Source organism: Hippopotamus amphibius, chromosome 2 (genome assembly GCF_030028045.1).
Source record: "Hippopotamus amphibius kiboko isolate mHipAmp2 chromosome 2, mHipAmp2.hap2, whole genome shotgun sequence".
Classification (NCBI taxonomy): domain Eukaryota; kingdom Metazoa; phylum Chordata; class Mammalia; order Artiodactyla; family Hippopotamidae; genus Hippopotamus; species Hippopotamus amphibius.
The window spans coordinates 152,364,751-152,382,022 of record NC_080187.1 but is presented as its reverse complement, the minus strand read 5'-3'; the positions used below and the strand labels follow the sequence as shown (position 1 = coordinate 152,382,022).

General features: G+C 39.2%; 1 protein-coding gene across 6 annotated transcripts in view; it reads left to right on the top strand.

Moving 5' to 3' along the window:
* Positions 1 to 8,756: 8,756 nt before the first annotated feature.
* Positions 8,757 to 17,272, top strand: part of TJP1 (tight junction protein 1) — a 107,707-nt gene continuing 99,191 nt past the window's right edge. For 5 of the 6 annotated variants that reach the window (XM_057720344.1, XM_057720343.1, XM_057720341.1 and 2 more), the window contains exon 1: positions 9,525 to 9,605. In XM_057720344.1, coding sequence (XP_057576327.1) covers positions 9,540 to 9,605 — 66 coding nt within the window. In that variant the 5' untranslated portion in view covers positions 9,525 to 9,539. Of the gene's footprint in view, positions 9,228 to 9,524; positions 9,606 to 17,272 lie in introns of those variants that run through there. The other variant, XM_057720342.1, reaches the window with a different exon arrangement.

The following is a 17,272-nucleotide window of genomic DNA, read 5'->3' as shown; positions in this document are numbered from 1 at the left end:
AAAATTCCAGAAATTTCCAAAAAGCAAAATTTGAACTTGCTGCACAACTATTTACATAGCATTTACACTGTATTAGGTATTATAAGTAACCTAGAGATGCTTTAAAGTGTACGGGAAGATGTGCATAAGTTATGTGCAAATACTACACTATTTTTTGTAAAGGATTTGAGCATCCACGAATTTTGGTATCTCCAGGGCTCCTGGAACATAGAGATAAATATATATGTTTCTTTTTCTCTTAAATATATTTTTAAAATTGTTATACTGATTTTTTAAGTTAGAATTGCAAAATTTTTATTTAACTTCTTTGATTTTATGCTTTTTTCTCTTTTCAGTGGTAAATTTTGGTTCCTATGTTAACTTACATTAATATATATTGATATATTAATTAATATATAACTAGTGTGAAAACATTACAGTTTAGCATTACTAGCATATACTAATGCTAATAATATATATTAACATTATTATTTTGAAACTTGTGTATTTACATTTAATTTTGAAACCATTATACACATAACGTGATAATGCTAATGTTGTAAATTATTGTGTTAATAATACTAACATATATTAAACATACTAATGTATTAGTTAATACACATATAAAACAGCTAATTACTATATATTAGTTAATACACTAATTCGTATGTAACAATTTTATATTAGTTAATGCACACATACACAGATAAAAGTTTCAAAATAATAATGCTGATATTATTATTAACAGACTACTGGATAAAATTTAAGATTTCTCTTCAGTGCCCTTTTCCTTAGGAGATATTCCACTGAGAATACAGTCAAAGCATTTTGGACAAGTCACTGGGAACAGTTCTTTTCTTTGTATGGTTAGAGGCACCAAAGTAATGTTTATTTTCTCACCCCAATTGGTTTTCAGTTTTTACAGATGCCTTTTTTCTTCTTGATTTCATTTTTTTAAAAGTATGCAAAACATTTTTGTTTCCAAAGTCAAAACTATAATATTGAGTCTAGAAAAGTCTCATATTATTGTTTCTCCCTCCTTTCTAAAGGCAGTTCCTTTTACTTGTTTATTTTGCAAATATACGTATATATTTTATTCCTTTTAAAATTACGTTCAATATAAAAATACATTTACCTCTTTTTCAGTGGAATTCTACTAACTTTTCTATATTTTATGTTTATTATTTGTTTTAAAAGACTACTATTATAAAGGTTTTATCCAACACATGCATAAACTGTAAACAAAATCCAGACATACTTTGGGAGACAAGACTGTTTAGCTTCTTTTAAGGAATATATCTCTTTTTTTTAATCCAGTGAGTTTGGTACTCTCTGCAATCTGTGAAAGACAGACTCCAAACTAAAGTGAGATAGAAAGATTTCTTCTAATCTCCATTTATTGTTTGAGGCTGAGAAAATATCTCACAGAAGTTCTTTTACAAAGATGAGTCTGAGAAAATAAGTTCCTTGAATATAAGAACTATGAAACTCCAGGTGTACCCTGTGTGTTTTCCTCTGTAACTTTTTAATTTACCCTCTGCCTCACTTATAGTCATGTTCACAGACTTGAACTTAAGAAATTCTAGAGGCTCAAAATGAACGTGGCCAAAATAGTTTTTATAAGATTTGGAAAAGAGGAGGCCTGGCAAAATTGGAAGAATATCCAATATTCAGAGAAAATAATGAGTTAAAACTGGCAGAACTTGATGCACTTTGGTTAATAATGTTGTGACATTAATTTTTTTGGTTTTTAACACATCTACCATAGTTATATAAAATATTGACATTAGGGGAACCTAGTGAACTCTTTGTGCTATCTTTTCAACTCTTATGTAAAGCTAAAATTATTCCAAAAGAAATTTTATTTCATATATACATACACACTCACACACACAGGCAGAAGACTAACAAGTCTTAGAATGCATTAAATACAAAGGGATCCTTAGAGAACTTCAACAAAGCAGTAAGAGAAATAACCTAACAGAAGAAAGGGAGGCAAATGAAATAAACGGCAAGTAATATACCGCTTTTGTCTACCAGATGGGCAAAAATGTGTAAGATTAATATCAAGGATTCATATGGGTGGGGGAAACAGGAAGGTTGATCTAATATTCTTGGTTGGCAGGTTGACAGTATTAGTTTAAAAATTTTATTTTAAATAAGCATATACTTCAAAAAAATCCGTTTGGATATTGCTCTTGGAGAAATACTTGCACAAGTGCACAAAAAGGCATAGATAAGGATTTTCATTGCAACATTATAATATCAAAATCATCTTAGATAAATTACAGTACATCCATATTATGGAATACTAGACAGCCATTTAAAAATCATGAAGTAGATTTTCATTGTTTGACATACTCTCCAAGACAAAAATATTAAGTAAAAAATAAATTGTAAAATAGCAAGTGTAGTCTATCACTTGTTTAAAAAAGCATGTATTCCTTTATATCTACACATTTCTATCTCTCTCTTCCCGTATATATGTGTAAATAGATACACAGAAAGTGATGTGGTATATACCCTCTAGTTAGCTTTAAATACTAGTATTCCTGGGTAATGAGAATGGGGGATGTAGGCCAGTTGGACTTTTGAAAAATATGTATTATTGGAGTCGTTCACAGAAGGAATGTATTCCTGTATTAGTTGTAAAATAAAGGGGGAAAGAAAGAATGCCAAGAGCCCAGGGCAGGCATTGACAGCAGAGAGACCCACGGGTGAGAGAACTCTAGGAAAGCTCGTCATGAACAGGTAGAACACTGTCTGGTGGGGAGGAGGGGTGGACTCCAAGCTTCCTGTGTCGCTTGTAGGATTTAGTGCAGAATAAAAATGTGGGACCCTTTGCTCAAAAAGCAGAAAGAAGTATCATTAATGGTACCTGTAATTTTATCATTTATCTTTATATCAGACTAGTTTTAAATGCAAAAATCAGAATATTTCACTTGTATGAGGAATTACTTGAATTATACAATTGATATTTCATGGCTTGTGCCTGGAGTTGTCCCTCAAGCCAGCCAGAAGAGATAGTGTAGGGAGACCCAGAAAGATTGGGAGGAGAGAGGACCCCACTCCCAAGTAGGGACCCATAGGCAGGGGGAGCACCCCTGGGCCTGAGGATAATCGCAGCCAGAATAGACCCTCCAGAGCCCTGGGGGTCCCACTTGCCTGCTGGGCCTATCAGAACCCCCTTCTCACAAGCTGCCTGACCTACATGCCCTAGTTGGGCACAGGGTCTGGGGAAGCTGAGATCTTGGCCCGCTGCTGCAGCCCACAGCAGACAGCACCCACCAGGGATCCTCAGCCCTCTGAGAGAGAGGCTCCCCCCAAGCCCCAAGGTGGGTTCTTGCCCCGCCCAGGATGCTGTGGTACCCAGCCCCCCCCCCCCATCCCTGTCAGGGAGGGAGGCACAAGCCAGGCTTTAGGAGTCCTGGGAGTGGGCAGCCTGTAGCCCCTCCTCAGAGGCCATGGGAGCCAGGGCCAGTGTGAGCTGAGGCCTGAGGTCCCCAGTGTGTGCTGCATCGACCTTCACTTACAAAATACAAATCCAAAGCGAAAATCATTCAGATTCAGAGCATTAAACCCCAAGTGCAGGGCCCTCTGAGCGTAGAGTTGTACAGCTGTGCCGCTGGCACACCTTTGAAGGTAACCTGGATGGGGTCGGGGGGGTTGTTTTTCTTTTTTCCCCTCCTTTTTAAGATGGGGGACACTAGGGGAAACTTGAATTCTGAGAGCTAGAATGCTTCAACTGAGACAGGACAAAGATATGGCCAGAGAACTTGGCTGATAGGGCCAGGCCTCTATATGGGATTCCCGGCCCAGGGGGAGGGAAAGAGAAGAAAAGCAAATGTTAGAATAGGTGTGTCATATTTGGCAGGAAGGGAAGGGAGTTTCCATTCCTCAATTTCTATTTTCTCTGTGAATTATCTGCTTGGGGAGGGGGTCTTTGAGGGATCATTAGGAGAGTGTAGAAGGTGGGAAACAGGAGCTGTGAAGGAGGCGCAGATTGCTCTGTGAGAGATGCGGCAGAGCCTTGACCGCCAGTCTTGCTGGAGTCACGGATTCTATGGAATTATGGAGTTTCCAGTCAGCCTGATTGTGTGACATTCAGAACCCTAAAAAGAGAAAGCTCTACCTTGCCCTGGTCAGAGGAAGGATGGCCCCACTCTTCCTTAGGAGGAACTCTTAGGAAGGACTATTCTGTTCTTTATTTTGAACTGAATAAAAAATGACATTTTTAGTGTTTCTGTGTCCATTTAAAACATGAAATGATGTTGGTAGTAGTAACATTCTTTTGGTATTATTTTTATTGTGGCAAAATATATATAAAATTTACCATTTTAACCATCTTTAAGTGTACAGTTCATAATGTTTGTTTTTATAAATTTATTTATTTTATTTATTTATTGGCTGCGTTGGGTCTTCGTTGCTGCACAGGGGCTTTCTCTAATTGCTGCGAGCAGGGGCTACTCTTCATTGTGGTGCACAGTCTCCTCATTGTAGTGGCTTCTCTTGTTGTGGAGCACGGGCCCTAGGTGCGTGGGCTTCAATAGTTGTGGCACATGGGCTCAGTAGTTGTGACGCACAGGCTCAGTAGTTGTGGCGCACGGGCTTAGTTGCTTCGTGGCATGTGGAATCTTCCCAGGGCAGGGCTCAAACCCATGTCCCCTGCATTGGCAGGCGGATTCTTTACCACTGCGCCACCTACGAAGTCCATAATGTTTGTTTTTAAATGTCTTTACTTTGCAAAATAAAGTAAGATTGAAAGTTGGTCATCCTATATTTTACCCCGGAAGTGGGTTTGTTTGTTTGTTTGTTTTTGTGTGTGAAATTTTACTGGTCTGTGAAATCTAGAAACTTTATGAGCCTTAAAAAACTTTTCCCTATTTAATAGTGTTATACAACTCTGTTGACAGAGGAAAACTCTGAAGCAATTTATAGAATTTTTAGATATGGCATAAGAGTACCATTAGGCTTACTTATTTTATCTTGTTGTTACAATGCTCTGATAAAGTTCTCCTAATTCTAGTATTTTGTATATATATCCTCTTTTGTGACATTATCAGGACTCTCATTTTCTGCCACAGTGCTGTAATACTTCCCCTTTGTATTTCATGAGTAAACTCACAGCTTGTACTAAAAATAACACATATGCTTTTCTAAGGACATTTTTTGTGATAGAAATACACACACACACACACACACACACACGTAAAATGTGGGTATGGATATAAGTTTTTCATTTGGTCAAAGCTGTTTTAATAAATGGTTCCAAGATTTATAAAGATTTTGCACACATAGTGTTTTTTTCATTGAGCCACAGACACCAAAAATCCCACAGGAAGTTGTCTTTGTAAGTGTTGTGGTTTTTTCGTTTCCTGTTCAGTTTGCATTAGATGATCAGAAATAGTCTGTGCAATCGAAAGAGATTCTTGGTTAAACTTTATTCTAATTCCAAATGAGAATCTCAAATTTGCTTGTATTTTTTCCCGTATGATTGATCTAGAGGAGCTATAACAACATCCATATGTAGGCATTAAAGTTGTGGTATAATTTGAACCTTTTTTTGATGTTCAGTGGATAAACTCTTCATTGTTAAAGGGGCAACTGAGATTATGATTTATGCTTTCCACTTTTTATCAAAGCATCTCCCCAGAAATAAACTGTAGGAATGAAGTTGTGTTTTTCATCCTTGACAACTAGGTTTTACCTTTATTTTTTTATTTTTTATTTTTTTATTAATTAATTTATTTTATTGGCTGTGTTGGGTCTTTTTTGCTGTGCACGGGCTTTCTTTTAGTTGTGGTGAGTGGGGGCTACTCTTCGTTGTGGTGCGCGGGCTCCTCACTGCCGTGGCTTCTCTTGTTGTGGAGCACAGGCTCTAGGCGCATGGGTTTCAGTAGTTGCAGCACATGGGCTCAATAGTTGTGGCTCACGGGCTCTAAAGCACAGGCTCAGTAGTTGTGGCGCATGGGCTTAGTTGCTCCGCGGCATGTGGGATCTTGCTGGAGGAGGGATCGAACCCGTGTCCCCTGCGTTGGCAGGTGGATTCTCAACCACTGAGCCACCTAGGAAGCCCCTACCTTTATTTTTAAAATGACAAAAGTTTCTCTTGATTCTTCAGAGGAGATACTTTAAATTAAAAAAAAAAAAATGTACAGCTTAATTTAAATGCAAATACCACTGAAAAAATTTAAAGTATACTATTATTCATTGAAATATTTTTATTAATGTGATTTTTAAAGCATAGTATTCTCAAGGTTAAATTTCTTACTTGATTTCATTATTTTTAAAACCATGGCAAAATGAGGCAACTGACAAAGGATTAATATCCAAAATATATAGGCACCTCAGGCAGCTTAATACCAAAAAAAGCAAATAACCCAGTCCACAAATGGGCGGAAGACCTAAATAGACATTTCTCCAAAGAAGACATGCAGATGGCTAACAAACACATGAAAAGATGCTCAACATCACTAATCATTAGAGAAATGCAAGTCAAAGCCACAATAAGGTATCACCTCACACCTGTCAGAATGGCTATCATCAAAAAATCTACAAACAATAAATGCTGGAGAGGGTGCTGAGAAAAGGGAACCCTCCTGCACTGTCACTGGAATTGTAAATTGGTACAGCCACTATGGAGAACAGTATGGCGGTTCGTTAAAAAACTAAAAATAGAATGACCATATTACCCAGCAATCCCACTCCTGGGCATATACCCTGAGAAAACCATAATCCAAAAAGAAACATGTACCATAGTGTTCATTGCAGCACTGTTTACAATAGCCAGGACATGGAAGCAACCTAAATGCCCATCAACAGATGAATGGATAAAGAAGATGTGGCACATATATACAATGGAATATTAGTCATAAAAAGGAATGAAATTGAGTTATTTGTAGTGAGGTGGATGGACCTAGAGTCTGTCATAGAGAGCGAAGTAAGCCAGAAAGAGAAAAACAAATACCCTATTTTAACTCATATATATGAAATCTAAAAAAAATGATACAGATGAACCCAGTGACAGGGCAAGAATAAAGATGCAGACAGAGAGAACGGACTTGAGGACCTGGGGAGGGGTGAAGGGGAAGCTGGGATGAAGTGAGAGAGTAGCATTGACATATATATACTACCAAAGGTAAAACAGATAGCTAATGGGAAGTTGCTGCATAACACAGGGAGATCAACTCGATGATGGGTGATGACGTAGAGGGCTGGGATAAGGAGGGTGGGAGGGAGTCGCGGGAGGGAGGGGATGTGGGGATGTATATATAAATACAGCTGATTCACTTTGCTGTACAGCAAAAACTGGCACAGCAGTGTAAAGCAATTATATTCCAATAAAGAGCTTGAAAAAAAAAGAATAAAGAAATTAAACAAAAAAACCCATGGCAAAAGAAAAATAAACTACAACTGTCATCAGATATATTAGATATTTGACAGGTCATTATGTAATCTAGCATTTAACTCATATATAGTAGGCTTGATGAAAAGTGACATGAGGAAAGAGGAAAGATCTCAGCACGTTCAATTGTAGATAACATTTCTAGGTTTAGGTCTGTTAAAGGCAGGATATCTACTAGGCAGGTCATGCTGATTGCACATCTTATTAAACGTAAAGAAAATTGGAAGCTCTTCCACAGCCACCTTTTAAAATAAAAAATATCACCACAATTTAAAAAAAATAGCATTTGTTCATCAGGAAATTTTAATTACAGTTCTTAAAAGAATAAATAATACTTTGTTCAGAAACAAAAGTCACATCCAACATGACTATTAAAACAAAAGTGACTGTAGCCATTTCTGTGCAGGGGACAAAAAGAAGAAAGGTTCGATTTGCAGAATGCTTTTTTCTAGTTCAATAGCTTCCGATTGCAAAATGTATAGTATTTTACTTTGAAATTTTAATTGATATTTGTGTATGATATACAGATATTTCTTGGTTAAGATCAGTTAGATCTTTTCATACAGCTTGAATTCTAAAGAGAAAAACTATCATTTTTTAAAACCTGATGTTTCTGCTTTTTTCCACTTCTCATGTACCTTTTGTGGCATGATACTAGGTACTTTAAGGAGGTTACCATTTAATGTTCCTAAGAATTCCTGACATTTGTGCAGAGCTTTACATTTTACAGTGTAGAATATTGAGGGCGGGAAAAGTTTCTTAAATACTCCTTGGCGTCTAGTTAGGCCGTCTGCATTGTGGGCTGATCAGCTGGATCGTGGACCTAAGGTCCTCGCAGCCTTTTCTTCCCGGCGCGATCCCTTCCCTTGCCACTAAGAATTTAAACATTTTTGATGCCAAAAATATACTTTTGGGATCCCTGTCTACACGGGCTGGAGAAGGGGGTGTTGGGTCTATGTCGAGGCCTCGTGTGCGTCGGCCCCCGGGTGCCCGTGACCAGTGTCCGCGGGGCAGTCGGTCTATCCACAGCGACAGTCAGGATGCTCTTCACAGAGAGGCCCAGCAAGCGGGGGCCACGGCCAGGAGTGTCTCTGTTCAAGTCACAAAGGCTGGGTACACGGGGGCTCGCTCCTCGGGGGCGCTTTCCGCCGGACCCGTGATGAGAACAAACAGGAAACTCCGTCGCCAAGTTACTTCGGAAACTGGGCTTTTCCTTCCGCGACAGGGGTCGCATCCGGACAGGAAGCGGACCGGCCTCTTGCCCCGAGCCCTCGTGGCCCCGCCCCCACCACGGCCCGGCCCCGCCCCGCCCCGCCCCGCCGCTCGCCCCGCCCTCCCCCCCCAAGCCGGGCATGCTCAGTGGGCCCGGCCGGGCCGGGCCGTCAGGTTTGCGTGGCCGTCTGCGGTTGCCGGCGCCGGCTCAGCCCGCCGACGCCACGTCTCGTCGCTGCGGCTCGTTCCCGGGAAGTTACGTGCGGAAGCGGCTGCCGAGGAGCCCGCGGGCGGGCCGTGGGCAGCAGAGGCCCAGGTGCTGCCGAGCGGCCAGGCCGACGTGCCGGCGGCGGAGCTGCGGGCACCACGCTCAGAGGGAGGCGCCGGCCGGGCGCGCCCGGCGGGGAGCCCCGGGCGGGGCGGGCGTGGCGCGGACTTTTGTCCGAGTTGAGTCCCCTCCCCGTGGGCCGGGCCTCTCCGGCGCCCCCGCCCACGCCCCGCTCGCTCCCGGGAGATGTTTATCTGGGCCGCGGTGTGAGGAGCCGGCTGCTGGCGGCACGGAGTCTTGGGTCCGAGGAGCGTCGCGCGGCGCCGGAGAGACAAGATGTCCGCCAGGGCCGCGGCCGCCAAGGTGAGCGCTGCGGGGGCCCGTCCTGCCTGGGGCCCGTTTCCCTCCTCCCGCGGGCTGCGCGGGAGGGGGCGGCGGCCGGGAATGGGGACGGCTGGGCCCCGCGCAGGTGCATCGCGGCGGCGTCGCTGCCCGTCCCCGGCTCCGGCCCCGGCCCGCGGGGGGAGCGAGCAGGCCGGGTGAGGACGCGCAACAGGTCCCGCTGGGAAGCCGGGCGCGGGGAGCGGAGGGCGCGCCGGTGCCACCCCGGCGGGCGGCGGCTTCTGTCTCTGCGGGAGTGGTTGGTCCGTGGCGAAACCGTGTGGTTTCGATCTGATGTCACTGTCGCTGGTATGCGCGCGCCCGCGACAAGGCATTCGGACGGCAGACAGCCCGTGTGGAGTAGGTTGGATTTTTTTTTTAAACTGTTTTATTTAAGGTAACATTGAAAAAACTAATCTTTCAACACTATTTAATAGTTCAGTTTGAAGTAAACTTTCAGAAGTACCGAAGAGTATCCTTACAAATGGGCAATACGATGAACTTTTAAAAATAAAAATTGGCGAAGACCTGTGGTTTCCTCAAAAAAGTAACACTTTTTCCTATCAGTGTTTACATGTACTTTGAAGTATCATGCCGTTTTTTCAGTGCTTTCCAACCAGTTTGTATATGGCATTAAAAGGCTGAAGTTCCTAAAAATCAGTTAATATTTTCTTCTCCTTTTGTACATTTTAATCTTTTTCACCATAAAATAGCATCTGCTCTTTTAAACGATTGCGGGAATACAGAAATGTGAAGAGTAAACATCTCTCTTAAAAATCATTACTTAAAACAGTATCGAAGTACTTAAGCATGTACTGGTTTTATGTTTTGTTCTGTTGTTTTTGTTTTGTTTTTTTCTTCCTGTTTGAAATGCTTATTCATAGTATTTGGGACCAGGTATAATAAGGCCTTGAAGTTTCTAAACTCAAAATACTGTTTTGTGGCCGGCAGAAGTTAGCGGTTACATTTAGTAGTGAGTAAATTCTTCTAAGGAATTTAGTGTTCTCTCTTTAAGAAAACTTTCATGTGTACCTTTTTGATCTTATCTTGATAAAGAACAACCTAAAGATGAAACTTGATCTAAAGACTTAGAATAAAAGGCACAATTTTGCAAGAATAAAAGGCACAATTTTGCACGATTTTAAAATAAGCTTACATTATTTTTCCTGGGACTTGTTTTCCTGGGAGGAAAGGCTTTGTTTCCATATTACAGGGAATGCCACTGTGTTCCTGTAGTGTGTGATCTCTGGCACTTGATATCCCTGACCACACACTCTAAAAAGGTTATTTCACTTATGGAGAGAAGTAAGTTTTCAATAGATTGGCATAGTAAAATGATGATTTAGAAGGAGTCATACTTTTCTCCTGAATTAATGGTGTTGAGATTTCATGGCATATTGAAAAGTATTTTAGGGACGTTTGCATTCTTAAATATTTGTGAGTAGAATGTCAGTTGAAAGCTTATTTTTCTAAAATGCTGTGTTATGGGGCCATATTAAATCTTATGTAGAGCAAGGCAGGCCATAAAAGGTAGGTGAGATGAAATAATATTCAACCAACCAACCAAGTCACATTTAATTTTGTAAGGTGAGTAAAGTGCTTAATAAGAACCAGGCTGTGTACTCAATACTTTACATATGATATTTTTGTTTCCCCCAATTCTCAGTTAAAAAGAAAAAAAAATGAAGACGTTGATCTTGCAGCTTGCTTTTCTTGCTTTTAGCATGATAGATTGTAGAACTCTTCTCTAAGCCAGTACCTTTGATTTTATGTTCTCTGTAATAGTTGTATATTTTTCCACCCCATGAATATGCTGCAGATCATTATTGCCTTATTGATAGACATTTAGTTTCCAGGATTTTGTTACTGTAATAAGTAGCCTTATATTTTTATATCTGCATTTATATAGTATTGTACGTCAAGCTATTGAAAGTGGAATTTCTGAATCAAAGGGTATGTGCATTTAAAATTCTGATACACACCTTTTCTCCAAAAAGGTTGTACCTAGGAATAAATATAACAATTGTTGGAAACTTACTTAATTTTAAAGGATATAAAACCTCAGTAAATGACATGAGAAAATATACTCTCTGAATGGGGATAGTGACTACTGTAGAATATACTAAATTTCCTAGAGTCGGTGTATAAATGTTAATACCATTCCAAATAGAATTCCTGTATGGTATTGTAGAAGACTTGAGGTATTGATGAGAAAGTTTGTCTGATAAGATAAATGGGTGATAGCCATGAAATTTTTGGAAAAAGAAGACCTTATTAGAAAACCTAATGTGTTACAAATTCAAAGTAATTCAAAGCAGTCTTTTAGTTCAAGAATAGACACTGAAATCAGAGTCCAGAAACATCTATGTGTTTATGAGCTTTTAGTGCTTATGATCGTCAGCAGTTAATGTGTGTTAGCTCTTGTTCTAAGTGCTTTAACATGAATTAACTGATTTGATTCTCAGTATCCCTATGAAATGAGCACAGCTGTTATCCCCAGTTTATGGATGAGGAAATTGAAACACAGAGAGATAAATTAACTTGCTTAAATTCACCTAGCCAGCATGAGGGAAAATTGAGACTGTATGATAAAAATAACATGGTAGATTACTGGAAAAAGGATTGATTATTCAATAAATAGTGCTGGGACTATTGGTTATCGTCTTTAAAAAAAAAAAGTTTCCTGCCTTAGGCCACACCCCCCCCATTCCAAATGAAATGTTTGAAAAAGTGCAAAGAACATAAATCATAAAATACTAGAAGAAAGTGTAGGATTTTGTAAAAAATATATACCTCAGTTGAAAAGGGCTTCTCTGTGCATGAGATTAACTTGGAGTAATAAAGGATAAGTTTTTATATGTGTGATAGACATCTAAATTTGCAAACAGAATTACTAGTGTACCTGATACGGAATCATTCAAAAGTTAAAAACAGGAATTTGAGTGTGGTTCTTTGTCTCACCAAGGAATTGTTTAATTATGTAAGAAAATGATATGAATAATTAGGAACATTTCCATTGGTTGAATCACAGAAAGTGGCTGAAGGAAGTGCAGTGGCTTCCGAATTTTCAAGCAGTTTCACTTTAGAGGAAATAATAAAATGTAACATCGTACTATTATATATGCTTACTTTTGCTGTTTAAAAGTTTCTATTTTGTCTCAGGAACAGAATTTTTTTTCCCTGTTGATTATTTCTAAAATTATAATGTAGTTCACTATGGAAGTTATTTATGCCACTTCTTAGGAATTGATTTATACTATCAAATAAGGCACAGCAGACTTTCCTTAATAGCTGAACATTTGAAAGTTAAAAACTGTAGAATACAGCTAAATGAACAAAACTAATTACAGAATTAGTCCTCATAGATAGGAATTGTGTCCTGAGTGGCTGTTAATGACATAGTTTTAATTTTGGTACTTAGTGATTGGTATTTGCTTCATACTGCTTTAAAGGTAAACTAAAAACTCACTGTGCTTTATGAGAATTCACTTGATTGTGTCTGCCAACATTTATTGGACTTCACTGTGGTAATATTTTTCTGTACATGTCAAATTTGTACGATACTTATTTTTCACTAGAAATATTTTTATAGTATTTAAGGCAAAGACTTAATTTTTTACATTAGTGCGTTTGACATTGTAGACACTTATGGCTAAAACTGTCACTTACGTACTTGGTTGATAATCCTGACTATAGTTACAACTCTTTTAAGTTCGTTTTAGGGCAGATCCATTAGATAGGTACTTTTTAAATTCTACAGTGCTCCTTCCCCCTGATTGTGCAGTAGCACAAATTGCACTGTACTGTGAGGAAAGACCCTATTTTCTTTTCTTTCCTTTGTTAAAATAATGATGTTTTCATTTTAGGAACTTGCAAAGCTGACTTTTATTTCATGTTTACGACAGACTGATGCTGCGCATTGATTGCTGTCAGTGAGTGATAGAGGAGGTCAGCTATCCACACCAACAAAAAATGAGGTTGAAACCAATCTGTGGCTTTGAGAGCTGTAGTAGAGTATACATAGTACCGTTTCCTGTTTGGTTTGAAGGAAAAAGATTACAGTAGTTTCACTTCTTTTTTTTTTTTTTCAATCCTGGTAACGATGTACTGGCTCTGACTTTTACTTGCTCTTTAATCTTTTTTCCATTTAGAGACCAAGTGTAAACTCAGTAGAGTTCTAAGAATAAAACTGAGTGTAAACAAGATAGATCACCATTCTGCTAAGGAAGATGTTATTAAAAATAATTTTGGTGAAAAACTTGGAAATGTAATCCTGTTTATTGACGTAGGTCTGACATGATAAAAATTCAGTCTGATGAAAGTCCAGCTGTAAATCCAAGTGTGGTGCCACCGGTCCCTGGCTACCCAACCATAGCTCACTGCAGGCTCCATGTGGATCACACACTCAGGGTCCAGTACTGATGGAGCATGGTAGGACTAGAGACCAGCCATGGGATGAGCAAAGTTATTTTTTATTTGTAGGGTTTTGATCAAATGTTAAATAAGATTAAAAGATAGTTTATATCTAGTATATTTCTGAAATATTCAACTAGAACTTGCTTTGCATCTCTGAATTTTGGAAGTCTTGAAAAACCTTCTTAGCTTAACTTTTTATCTTGTAGAAAGAGATAGGCAGTAGAACAGTTTACCAAGTTTTGAATTTTAATCTAAAATTGGCCTGTTTCATTATAGTATTTCTAATAGAAGCCAGCAATAAAAATAGGCCTTTTGCTGTCGCTGACCTAGAGTGCTTCCTAATTTATTTATTGCAGAGAAGAGTGGCTTCAGGTTGCTCCTTTGTGGGTTAGCCAGGTGCTTGATTTCTATGCCTTTTTATTTATTTATTTATTTTTTGGCACACGGGCTTAGCTGCTCTGTGGCATGTGAGATCTTCCTGGAGCAGGGATTGAACCTGTGTCCTCTGCATTGGCAGGCAAATTCTTAACCACTGCGCCACCTAGGAAGCCCTCTGTGCCTTTTTTTTTTTTAATAAATAAATTTATTTATTTATTTATTTTATTGGCTGTGTTGGGTCTTTTTTGCTATGTGCGGGCTTTCTTTTTAGCTGCGGTGCGTGGGGGCTACTCTTCGTTGTGGTGCGCGGGCTTCTCATTGCCGTAGCTTCTCGTTGCGGAGCATGGGCTCTAGGCGCGTGGGCTTCAGTAGTTGCAGCACATGGGCTCAATAGTTGTGGCTCACGGGCTCTAAAGCGCAGGCTCAATAGTTGTGGCACACAGGCTTAGTTGCTCCGTGGCACATGGGATCTTCCTGGAGCAGAGATCGAACCCATGTCCCCTGCATTGGCAGGCGGATTCGCAACCACTGCACCACCTAGGAAGCCCCTCTGTGCCTTTTTAAACAGATAGATTCTTAATAATAAGAAGTGTGTGGTGAGTACATGCGTAGGGAATTTCATGTTATATCCTAAAAAATGGGTGAAAATAGTGGACTCTGAATGATCAGCTATCCCACAGAACACTGTTTTAACATGAGAAAACCGATTTTGCCAAAATTCATACCACAAAATATCATTTGAGATTTAATAGTAAGCCCTGGCAGTTACATATGTAGTGTTAGTGAGTCTCAAAAAGCCCTTAACTTTGGGACAGATCAAAATACAAGTTTTAATTTCTGTTTTAGGTGCATTTTCAGTGTATGTTAGAACACCCTGACTCTTTCATGCTGGTACATTGCTGGGAAGTGAGTTGATTGATGAGTGACCTCAATCATTCTAGTTTATTGGGGCCGGAAGAGAGGTGAAAATATGAAGAAATATTGCTTTGCATGGTTACTAATTAGGAACATAAGATTTGCATATACCTGGCTTGATTAAAAAAGTTTTTTTTCAGTTTGCTGAAATATTTTTTGTTTTTGTTTTTTAAAAATAGTGTACGTTCCCAAAGAGTGAAAGTTCATTTTTTTCTTGGTTATTTTAGGAATTTTCATTCTTTTGAATTGTTACTAGTAATCTTTTGGGTTTGTACACAGTTTCTGATAACTGAATTAAACTTAATTTATGATTGCTCTCAATTCAATACATAATGCTAAAATTCAAGAGGCTGTCAGTAATGACATTCTTTTTATTAGCTCAGCAAGCATTAATTGAACATGTTTTGTTTTTGATCCCTGTCCTCTAAAGGCTTAGAGTTTCTAGCTGCTCTACATTGTAATAATCAGTTGTGAAATGTGTAATTCATTTTTAAGATCCAAAGAATTTGTGTTTTTACTCTTAAAATAAATATGAGCACACTTCAGGTCATCTTTTAATAGCATAGCACGCTGCTGTGCTTTCTTGGTTGGGGAAGGTGGTGGAATCCCATCTAGAGCCTGAGTGTTACATCTGCATTTTCCCTTGTTAATTAAAAAAAAAAAAAGTTTAAGTTGAATCTGGATACATGTGTGTAAGTGTTGTATGCATGCATTTGTAAAACACTCAATAGGAGAAAAAGGTTAAGAATTATAAAGTAATTGGAATTTACTTACATACTTATAACTCCTTGAAGATACTGACGTGGAAAATGGACAGTAAGCTGGCTGTTACTGTTATATTTAGGGTCTAGCCAACTGTGAAATATGTAACAATTTGGGTTTTTGAAACTGTATGCTATATTTAATACATATTCACTGCTAGCCTGGTATGTACCACACACTGTTTTAGGTGCTAGAAATAGAGCAGTAAACATGTCTGGTGGACTGTTTTAATGGTGTAGGCAGAAAGTAACCAATAAAATACTGTAAAGAAAATCATGATGAGCACTAGAATCCCTAACAGGCCATCTCTGGGTCATAACCTGCTTTTCCCCAAGATTACAAGTAACTTGTCTTCTATAGCACTTGTTTTCTAGTTTTTCTTTATAATTTTACCACTTACTCGTGCATTCCATTAACACTGTAGTTTTGTCTGTGAACTTTACACAGACAGAATTTTCCGGTGTGGATTCTGTTGTGTATGGCTCCTCTTGCTCAGCGTTGTGTCTGTGAGATGATGGATGTTGCGGGTGACTAGTTCATTAGCTTTCATTGTATTTGTGGATGAAATTCATAGTGTTCCATTTTAGGAGGGCTTACTGCTGGATTGGCTTCTGGAAAAAGTAGTTTGAGTTAGACTTTTGTGGGTTTTTGGAGAAAAATGTTTATCTGTCTGAGGGGCAAGAATTAGATAAGTGTATTGGCTAGACATTGGGACACTAACAGCTATGTGAAAAATAGGAAGGCTGCTTTTGGTGTTCATATGACGTTTACCTTGAAAAGTTAGTTTTAATTTTGAGGGCTTTTTATGACTGAGGTCTTAAAATCCATTATCTTAAAGTGTATTTTCATAGGTATCCATTTACCTGACACTGATGCTTTGGCAAAAACAAGTAAACACAAGTATACTTTTCAAAGTATGATTGTAGGAGGAGATCTTTCTCAGTGGTGTCATGTAAAGGAACTTTGGAAGACTTACTGTTTTCTTTTTTAAACGGTAATACATGTTGGAGTATTTAATTAAACAAACATATACCAACCCATATTTTGATGCTGTATTTCCTATAAAGTCAGAAGACAGTAGCCATAGCAAGCGGATTTACATTCTCTTTGTGAATAGGAGAAATGTGTGTTAGTAAATTATAACCTCTTAATACTGAGTGCTGATTCTGTGACAGTACTAAGCTAGCTGTTTTATGTGCATTGTCTCATCTGATCTTAACTGTGGTAGGTACTCCTGTGACCTCTGTTTTATAGGTGAGGAATCTGAGGTTAAATTTACTGCTCTGGCTAATGGCACACTTGCTTCTAGGCTTTATAATTCACACATGCACATGCTTTTACGTTCATGTGTTGTAAGGAGTGTCAGGGAGATGAGTATGGAATGGTGTTAGGTGAGTCATGACTCATGAGAGCTGGAAGAGAGGGTGGTGTGTGGTCAAAGAGCATGAGCTGCTCTGAAGGAAGCCAGGATTGCACAGCCCCAGCTGATTGTTGCTGGAAGGGAAGAAAGCAGGCCGGATCTTCCCGTTTTTTCAGAACCAGTTGTAAATCCAGAT